The sequence below is a fragment of the Scleropages formosus genome, chromosome 21 (assembly GCF_900964775.1).
Source record: "Scleropages formosus chromosome 21, fSclFor1.1, whole genome shotgun sequence".
NCBI lineage: Eukaryota > Metazoa > Chordata > Actinopteri > Osteoglossiformes > Osteoglossidae > Scleropages > Scleropages formosus.
This window is the reverse complement of record NC_041826.1, coordinates 16459595-16470189: the sequence shown is the minus strand read 5'-3', so window position 1 is coordinate 16470189 and position 10595 is coordinate 16459595. Positions and strand designations below refer to the sequence as shown.

The 10595-nt window shown below is 43.3% G+C and overlaps 1 protein-coding gene across 3 annotated transcripts in view; it reads left to right on the top strand.

The window, feature by feature from the left end:
• The first annotated feature begins 971 nt into the window (after positions 1-971).
• LOC108920937 (copine-8) overlaps positions 972-10595 on the top strand; it is a 50091-nt gene continuing 40467 nt past the window's right edge. Inside the window, exon 1 of one of the 3 annotated variants that reach the window (XM_018730060.1) lies at positions 972-1310. In XM_018730060.1, coding sequence (XP_018585576.1) covers positions 1213-1310 — 98 coding nt within the window. In that variant the 5' untranslated portion in view covers positions 972-1212. Of the gene's footprint in view, positions 1311-5510; positions 5557-10595 lie in introns of those variants that run through there. The other 2 variants (XM_018730061.1, XM_018730062.2) reach the window with 2 other exon arrangements.

Genomic DNA, 10595 nt, shown 5'->3' with positions numbered 1-10595 from the left:
CACAGGGCATAGGGCCGGAGGGGGAGGGGACACACCCAGGACGGGACACCAGTCCATCACAAGGCACCCCCAGCAGGACTCAAACCACAGACCCACTGGAGAGCAGGACCTGGTCCAACCCACTGCGCCACTGCGCCCCCCACTAATAATAATATATTGTGCTAATAATTATGCATAGCTTGGTGATTTCTTAATGAACTCAAGAGAACTGAGTATGTTCATTAATTAGGCAACAATGAATCACACACACATTTTCTGAACCACTTGTCCCATATGGGGTCACGAGGAACCAAAGCCTACCCGGCAACACAGGGCATAGGGCCGGAGGGGGAGGGGACACACCCAGGACGGGACACCAGTCCATCACAAGGCACCCCCAGCAGGACTTGAACCCCAGACCCACCGGAGAGCAGGACCCGGTCCAACCTACTGCGCCACCGCACCCCCCAACAATGAATCAATAATTAAATAATTATATAAATAAGAAATAAAACAACAACCATATTTTGATTGTTGTTTTTTCTTATTTTATTGTATGTTATGGTATTTATTGTTTTATCATGTGAGTCCAATCGATCAATGTTGTGCACTGGCCGTGTGTGGTTGTCCAAGACAAATTTCCCAGAATGGGACAATAAATATATTCTATTCTATTCTATTCTATTCTATATATGCATTTCGGAATTTTGTAAAGAAAATGCATAAATTATGTATTTCAGTATTCAAAATGACGGGTCTTCAGATTTAGTGTCTTGTTTAGGTATAGGTAGGGGTGCAGTCTTAAGGTTGCCGGGGGTAGATTCCTAAACGTCGAGCTGTGATACCTTTTGCTTCGATCAACGCGCCTATCGGGTAAATCATCATAAAGTTCCTTATCTGACATTGTAAGTCTCCTTGAAAAAAGGTGCGACGCAAATGAAGGTTGATAAACAAGAACCGAACTGCTGTTTTTATAGCGGTCCACTCCGCCCGTTATGTTGACATTTATTACCTCTAACCGCGGACCGCGTACAACGCGCGGCTCCTGCTCTCCGCGGTCCCTCGTGACTCCTGCTCTGGAGTGACATCAGCGCGCGCGCGCGGTTCACAGCCTCGCGCCCTCCTTGCTCAAGTACTCATACGCAGGAGCGTCGTCCTCCGTGCAGGCAGGGTCTCGCGCTGTGGCGGTTTTTTTTGGGGTGCAGGTGGGGAGCGCGTGTCACAACCTGAACGATGAGCAGCAATTTCCCGAACATGGCGTCACTGGGGTACCTGGAGCCGCTGCGTGCCACCATCCCCGCCACCAAAGTTGAAATCACAGTGTCGTGCAGGTAAGACTGACCCGCGCGCGGGCGTCCCGTGAACGCGTCACCGAAGCGAAGGTACTGAAACACAGTTCGGATATTCTTTCTTGCCCTGACGTATATGATTGGCCGAGCTGATTAACTGCTTTCGCTATTCATTGCCTTTAGTTTTCTTAATGATTATATATATCCAACTCGTAGTACTGTCCGTCGTGTTATTCCTGGGTAAAACGAGGTGAAGTATAGTATAGACTGGAAAAACGATCACGCGTTGAACACACATGATGATGCACACTGACACACACCGGAGGATATGAGTTTTCATTTCGCAGTTTTACATCTCAGTCAACAAGTTTCAAACTTGTCGATGCCATCGATGATGATGGTACAGAATGTATTTTTTATTTTGCTACGGGGAAAAAAGGAACGAACGTAGAGCGCGCACGTTTTCGCGGGGTATTTTTCTGTCCATGTTTTGTCTCTGTGTCTCGTGCCGTGCCTGTGGCGCTCGTGGGGATTTCCATACGCGTTCCCTCTCACTCCGACGTGTTCGTTCCAACACTCCATTTTCGCGTGTTTTCCCGTCGTCGCAGACAACTGACGCCCTGCAAGTCAGTGCACTGCCTCTGCCCAGTGTTTCGGTCCGGGGAGACATGATGATAATATAGTAAAACGAAATAATAAGCGAATGAAAACTAGAAATTGTAGTCGTCACTCAAACCGGGGGATTATTTGTTGTGTTATTTCTGGAATAATCTGACAAACGTTTCTCCATTCTTCTCTACACTTTCACTTTGGCAAGTGAGGCTACTGTCGTGTGGTGATTTATTCACTTTTTTTAAATATTCCCAAGCATGAAACGGCCCATTTTTGACACGTTTTAAAATGCACAATTACACTACGGTACGGGAAATGCCCGCTTTCTCCGCGTGCACGCGCCGGGAACACGCTCGCGCGTTGGATTTGTTTTGACGGTCAGTGTGATGTGTGGGGGTGGGGGTGGGGGTGATGTTTTCGGTCTTCAGCCGTTCCCGAGTGTGTGAGTTTCACGAAGCTCGCTCGTTTCCACGCGAGAGCTCAGCCCATTGCGCACTTAATGCAGCCGCCTAAACCTGTTTCTTTTTTAAACGAGTCCCGCTGTAAATTAACATTTTTTTTCTTAGTAAAAGTTTCTCTGAGACAGCAGATGGTGTAGTGTTTCGGGCTCTTGTCATTCTCATTTTCATAACTTCTGACAGAAGGTTTTTGGTTCGAATCCCACTGCTGCTGCAATAGGCTACCTAGGTGTTTACCCTGAATTGATGCAGTAAGAATCCCTGGCTCTATGAATTCGAAATTTATATGCCGTATATATATTATAAAGCAGATCATCTGACATTTCAAGTTGCCATAGAAATAGGAATCATATGAAGAATGTTTCTTCTTGAAACAGAAGGTTATTTAGTTTGAACGTAGTTATTTATTTAGCCGGCACTTTTCTCAAAAGCAGCTTGCAGTGTGAGGGTACTTCCAGTTACTTGTCATTTTTTACACATGGTTAATTTTTACTAGAGTAAAAAAGATATCGAGGAGTTTTTTTTCAAGGGTACATCACAAAGACATGGGATTCAAACCTGGGTCCTTTCAGTGTTAGGTGGTAGCTCTAACCACTACACTACCTGCTGTTCTCAGTCATAGGTAAATGCCTGTAGGTATGGCCTTCATTATGCAGCTGAAGCGTGTCGAAAAGCAAAAGTTCATGGACCGCTGATATGGGAGAATGTTGACTTTACTTGACAGTTAGAAGACCCACTGGACAGAGGATTTCTCCATGTGTACAGCTTGGGAATAATGTGCTGTCAGAGAGTGAATTACTGTCATAAGTGTGTAGTAGCAGAAACTTTCCAGACTCACTAGATTGTCCTGTCTGCTCCTCATGAAGAGTTTTGGTTTCATATATGATGCCGCACAATCATTTAAGCGCAAAAAAACTGTACAGTTTGTAGTATGATGTTCGGTTATGTTTCTGTTTAATTGAACCCTGAAGAATTGCAGGTTTTGGCCTGTGCACCGTTCACAGAATGAATTATTCATAATTTTTCACAACCGTTCAAGTCCCCTGTTGTTGCCTGAGTCAACGTTGTTCCCAGGAGTTGCTTATTCACGTCTGTCAAACCCGAGGCACATGGAAAGTGAGCCCTTCTCCAGTGAAATACTTTAATCGGTCTTGTAGTAGGTGGCCTGTAAGGAAATGTGTAGAGCCATTAATGGAGCCACCCTCAACACAAACATTTTCAAAATGCTGCTCATTCATGGGAGTTTTCTGAACAGGTCTGGTTTGAGTAAGAATGTTGGCGATTTTCACAACACATTTGTGCCCAAACATTTTCTAGTATAGAGACTTTAAATTTACCTCTGGGTTTCAGTCAGATTGAGGCATAAAGACAAGGTTGGTATGACTTCCCGAGGATTGCCTCTGCTAGATATTAACCAGAGCATTTATTAACCTGCATGAGCAGGGACTCGGGTGGTACTTCTGTGCTGAAAATTGTGCGCAGCAGTTTTTTTTTTTTAATTTCAGGGCAGCAGATGCTGTAGCAGTTAAGGAACTTAGATCTAGTACTAGTAGTTCAAACCTTAGGAGATAAACTGAGCACAATATTTGGTATTACTTGCCTTATTAAACTCATTTATGTCTCACATATATCCATGTATTATCTATAATAAATTATATTATTTATCATATTTAGCCTAACTTCCATCTTGTGTAGAATAGGTGTACAGTAGGGTTTGAGAAGTTTTTTTTCTCCATCTGTGATCTGTCATTTAAAGCTAGTGGCTAGATCAAAGTGATTCTCTCAGGCGATCGTAAATAATTCACAGCACTGTTGAAGGGGAAGTATTAAAAATGTATTCATTTGTTTCTCACTTTGCTCTATTCCATATCTGGTTTAAAAATTGATCAGCTCAAGTTAGTGCTGCTCTCCGACTGCCTCTGCGCGCCGTGTGTCGGGGGCACTTAAGAGCGGGGAAGCCGGCCCGTTTGTTTATGGGCGGGGGAGCAATTTCGAGAGCTGCTACCTAAAAGCCGCATTGAGAAGCTCCGTGGTCCTGAAGCTCCCTAGATAAGCTGCTATCTGCAGACTGCAGAAACTGTTTTCACGGTGGTGCGAAATGGACTTACGCAGGTGGAGACACTTGTCAATACACTAATCTTAACTCCGAATGTGTCTAGTCATTAACAGGATTAAGGCAAAGCTTGTGCTCTTTTAGAGCTGCAACTCTGAATGAAAAGAAAGATGATGATTCCAGGATAGATAAGTGAAGCGATAAGACTGAAGAATAACGCAGATATCCTCTGCATGAGCAAATGTTTGAAAGAATCGGGCAAATCGTTTAACGCTCGAGTTTTTTATGGAACCGCTCATTCTAGATGCAGTGGGTAGAAGTTTGCTTGCTTTGGCATGTAAAGGTGAGGACACCTGGCTTTTGGAGCGTGCCAGGGTTCGAGGGGTTCAAGGGGGGACCCTGGTCTCTTGCTGGGCAGCTATCAGACTGTGAAATTGCCTGGCTGCAGAAAGGTCCAGATTCATTTCCTGCTGACTCTGACTGGTCCATTAAATCAATTCTCCCCTACAGAGAAGCTCTGCTCTGCAATTCTGGCCCTTGTCTTTCCAGTAATTGTGGTGCTTCGTGTCAGTTGTGGTACAGCGGCACAGCAAAGAGGAGCAGAGCTCCTGGGGTGGGTGCGATTATGCAGAGGCCAGCGTATTTGGTCCGTGGTGACTTTGTTTCATTTGTGCTGTGTTCTCTGTGGCGACTTGGAGACGCCAGTGTTCAGCTGTTCCTGAAGAAGCACTTCAGCCCCCCTGTGAGAGGATGTTATTCACTTTTCTGTTTGCATGTGCACGTTTTTCCTCATTTCAAGAATTCCCCTTCCCGTTTCCTGTCAAACGACTTGCTGCGTACTCCAGAGAGTCGTTCCTGTTTGGTTCCAAGCCAGAGGCCCTCCATGTGCAGTACTTCCTGGTTCCTGCCGTGCTTATTAAGGCACATAACAGATGAGTGCTTATGCAGGTGCTTTGTGCAGCAGGCTTCATTTGCTCAACCGCTGCGAATTGCAGCAGGGCTGGTATGGATCCAGCTGGGTCCCCCTCTCCCAGCGTTCCCTCATGTAGTGGGTGGGACTGCCGCTGCATCGGGTGACAGGATCCAGGTGTTTCACGCTGCGACAGCGACTGTGGCATTCTGTGGCGCCTGCAGCAGAAACAGAAAAACATCCAGGGAACTTCAGGTGCGTGGTGTTAAGAGAACGAAAAAATGCGATTTAACATGCTTAATTTTACTCAGATGTTGCTGCCTCTAGGTTCCTTATTCTGGACTAATGGAAGGCATTTCAAGTGTTTTTTTTTCTGAAGTATAGCCACTTACAGAGATTTGGAATTTACCGAGCCTTGTAAACAAAACGCATTTTTCATTTTCTCTCCGTTTTTGTGTTTTGCTGGCCTCCCCACTGGTTGCAGGGCTTCAAGTTGAAAAGTCCACTTTTTCACTCAGTAAAGAGAGAGGTTTTCCAGAAAACAAGTGAGCAGTCAGTACTTTTGCCAGTATCGGGTTACACACCATTTTCTACGCTTTTTGTGTTGTTGGGCATAGATGATGGAAAATATGTCTGTGTACTTTTCTCCCTCCTGAAGATGAGAATCAAATATACAAAACACCACTAGATCACAGTATTTTTTTTTTTTTACACAATTTTACTTTCCCAGTATCACAGTAACAGATAGTGTGTTTGTTCGAGTATTACGTGCACACAGAAAAGAGGAAGCATTACCCATCGCTGGTGAAATGAGGGGAGATCTTGCCATTTCCAGTGTTCAGAATTTTTAAGCTCATAACAGCCTATAGTCAGATTGTTCATTAACTGGGCATGCAGAAAATAGCAAAGGTCTGCGTGGTAAATTACAGTGAACGTGACTCATGCCGATGTGAACTCTGCCCTTCACAGCTTCCTGAGCGTAATGGGGTCTTGTGACTCCATAGCAAAGTGCCTAGGGGGTCACTCCAGTCATCCAGCAGGTTCTTTCTGTTAAATGGTGATTCAAAGAGATTGTCTTGGTGTAAGCAGGTCTCAGGAGATTCGATCCCCCCCCCCCACACATGCTTTCTTAGAAATCAAAAATTTTCTAGATTGTGAACAAATTTGTGAGAAGTTCTTTGATTGCTCTTCTTGAGATGGTGGATGTTTGACCAGTGGATATGGTTTTTAGAGTTGCTGCAACACTTTCTGTGGGGTGTACAGCACAATGTAATTAGTTATAAATTGCACTGTGCTAACTAGTCCTTTATAGCTTTAGTGATATCTGAACATGAGCTAAAATATGGCTCATTGGAGTGGGGGGAAAAAAGATTGAGATCTGTCTTTCCACCTTAGGTTTCAAACTTTATTCTAAACCATAGATTTATGATAACCGTGGATCTTTATAGACCGGTAAAGGTGAGATTGCAGGTTTTTCGAATAGTATTGCACACTTCAGTGGTATCCCATTAAAATATAAGTATTTGATAGGTTGTGGACGCTTTGGCTCAGTAAGAGCTTGGCTGTTATTAATTAACCAAAGTGTGAGTTTTTCTTCCACCAAATCAATAAGGCTAAGGGGAGTTGCAGAACAATCTGTTTCTTGGAAAATGGATTTTATAAGTCCTGGAAATGTCAGTGAGAAAAGTTTATAGGTAAGGTAACATGAAAGTCAAAGTAAGACCTGTTTATAAACAGCAGTCATCAATAGCCTATATTCTGAGCTAATGACCAGTGTGATTGGCAAAATATGTGAATAAGGGGTTCTTAAGGACATTAAGATTGCAATCTTGAACAAATTACTGGCTTTTGTGGTTCATACAGATTACCATGGGTGAAAACTGGCTCTGTTTTAATAAGTTGAGGGTTTAGTAGATGTGGAAATAGAACTGTATGTGTGGTTTAACACTATGTGTTCTCATACTGCATGTTTAGAAAAACATGTTAGTAAGGCATGAATCATCTTCATTCATCCATCATGCCTCAGGAAGGAATATTCATCATGTTCAGTCACTAAAAGGGCAACATCTGGCCATTGATGACATGGTACACTAGTGCTCTTAAGCAGTTCTGTCCCACAGTCTTATTCCTATGGCACTTTTCTAAAATAAATTCTTTGACAGCTTACAATGGAGGAATTGCAATGATGCCTTAATAGTTAAACTACACATCAGTACATGGTGAATATGACAGAGACAAATTGAGATCTTCTACTAAGGTTTCCAATGCAGAGCATTTTCTCCACTGCCTGTAAGTTATATTTTCAGACAGACTGAAAACGAGTCCCTTATATTCTGAGTCAAGGGGCTGCAGTATTCGTCATTCCAGCATTTCTCCTCTACTTCATTTTTATTCACGTACGGTGGCTGAGAATTTGATAATCTAAAGGTGACCTTTAAACCCGGATTGCGTTGTCCAAATACACCTGTTTTAGATGACGTCTTTTTATATATCATTTGCTGAAGAGCATTGTTCATTGTCTGGATTTGCAGTGCTCCTTTCAGCCTGCATTTCATTTTTGGAAGTGAAACAAAGGATTGTTCAAATAATGCAAGAGGCAAGATTTACGTTTAGCACCTGAAAAATTAATCTGACTGTTCATCAAGTGATTGGGGTCATACGGCATGAGAGCTGAATGAGAATAGGAATTAAAAAGATGGGAGTGACGTCCTTCCTGCCTGTCAGATTGATGGCATTATCCTTCTGATGAACATCCAGTATCACTGTCTGTTCATGAATGCTTTTATGTCCACATATAACCATGTGCTTATGCAGCAGATGTGATTAATGCTCACATTTTGGTCCCTTAATCAGATTAATTAAAACAGGCCTGTCGTTTGAATTTAATACCAACACGGGCTGTGTGCCAGGTTCCTTCATGAAATTTGTCGCTCGCTGCTTTGGCTCGTCTCCCTGGGGTGAGATCGATTGTAGATGACAAATTGACAGAAAGCATGTGTCATCTGGTTGGGATAATTCGCGTCTCCAAGTCATGAAGAGCAGTGTGCATAATTCTGCTCATTAGCATTGCGCCGTGTCCTCAGCTTTGGAATCTCCAGCCCTGCAGCTCAGGCATCTCTGGCACCTTTTGCATTTCCTCAGGGGCTCCTGTCCAGGTGAGCTGCTGTGGTAAACAGCAGAGAACCCAAAGCCTTCATAACTGCACAGCTACTGACGGAAAGCTCAACCTTTTAGAATGTCATTATTGGCATTACTATTATTATTACTGTAGTTTCTTGTTACCGAAGGCTTCATAAAGGGTTACTTTTATAAGTATATTTTTAATTCAGTTGCTAAGGAGACACAATTACATGAATATAAATATACTTTCATGTTTTAAGTGTGGTAGCTGAACAATAGAAAAACAGCATATGGAAGCATATACCAAAATGTGCGTTAGGCATATAAAACTTACTATTTGTAAAGTAATGTGTGAGAAAAGTTCACAATCTGTTACCAGTCATGCATACAATCTGTCATCAGCTTGATGCAGGACTCGCTGTGGTGGTGATACATGCAGTACATAATTGGAAGATTTGTAAGGCTTTGCAGAAGCTGACCTAGAACTCGGTTCAAAATGATAGAAATTGCTATTGATGCCAACCAAAGATGCTTTAGTTTGATATGAGTTCTGCTATTGTCACATGGAAAACTGTGCTGCCAGTTGATTGTCACTTGTCACACTGGATATCTCTTTTGCAGACTTTAACTGTCTGATTGTCTTCTGAGGATGACCAGGCCTCACATGTGCTGTCCAGCAGCCCAGTCACTTTTCACAGACAACCCTCTGCTCATGGTCCCCCTGTAGAGTGTTTCCAGGTATTCTTCTCTCATCCCGAATCTGGCCTGGTCACACAGGATGTGGCTGTCGATGGCTGCTGGTCATACCCAGAGCTTCATCAGTGGAGGAAAAGAGGAAAAATGCATCTTAGTGAGGAAAGTGTCTGTGATGTTTACTGCACCAAGGCTTGCTGATCTCTGCTTTCTTAGTGGAAGCTTTATGGACAACAAAAGGTGGATTTGTGTAATTTACTCATGGGAGTGCATTAAGAGAGTGTGTGTGAGACAGAGAGACAGTGAGCATTTTTGAGAGAGAGAGAAAGCGAGGGAGAGAGCATCTGTGTGTGCATGAGAGGAAGAGAGGTGGTAAGTGTATGTGTTTGTTGGTATGTGTGTGGATGTGCGAGCCCATCTTTCTGCTTTTCCAGCCCCTGTCAGTAGAAATTAGGGCAGGGCTCCATGAGGAAGGAGCTGAACCCTATGCAGCCAGAGGAGCCACTGCTCTTCGTTGGACCGAGGAGAGGGTCCTCCTCCTGTTTCTGGAACAGATGACAAATGAAACATCCCTCTGGCAGCCCTTAATGTAAACCATGCACTCTCATAAATCAGAAGGGCACATGCCTGTCTCATAAACCCTCAATTATATTACAAGAAATTGCAATGCAGCGCCCACCTTTAATTCCAGTCTGAGTCCGTTTCTTTCACGATGCCGGGGGATCCTTGTGTAAATAGAAGTAAGAGATCGAGAAAAGCACAAGTCATTGTGTTCTTGTTGTTATAATGAGCCCGTTCTTTGAATTGTATATTTGTCTTGCAGACTGCAAGCTCTTTACTACTTACTACTACTTTTCTTGCAGTGTGGATTTCATTTATTCCATTTGTCATTTTAATTTTATTTGATTTCATTGCTGATACTCCTTTGAAGTAAATGTGGAAGAGGGCAGCAGGTAGCATAATTGTAAAAAACATAGTCCTGAAGGGTCTTTTAGCCAACTTACTGAGCCTGAATCGAACCAGAGAAAAATGGTTAACAAGTTTTAGTTTTTTGTTAAAAAGTTGCCCAAGGAATAATAATAATAATCATCATCATCATCATTAATAATAATGGATTACATTCATTGTGCATTCAGAGGCTATTTACAGGCTCTGGTTCCATTTTATGTGGGACAGAGGGCGTCTGTCCTCAAGCAGACGCTGAATCTAGTTCAGTGAGATGCCGAATTCTTGTGGGACGAATTATCCAGGCCACAGTACAGGAAAAGCCGACGATGGACTGGACCTCCTGGGATCCTGGTCCAGCCAGAGGACAACCCTGCCGCTGTCGTTGCCTCCTCATCTTCCTCACATCATCCCTCTCTTGTCTTCTTCTCCTGAATCTGAACAGTGTGTTCTTCCTCCTGTTCGTGTCTGGCCGTGATTTCCTTCTCTGTCCCTTAAAAATAATTCTGGTCCTAGTACACTTTTTCTTTTCTTGC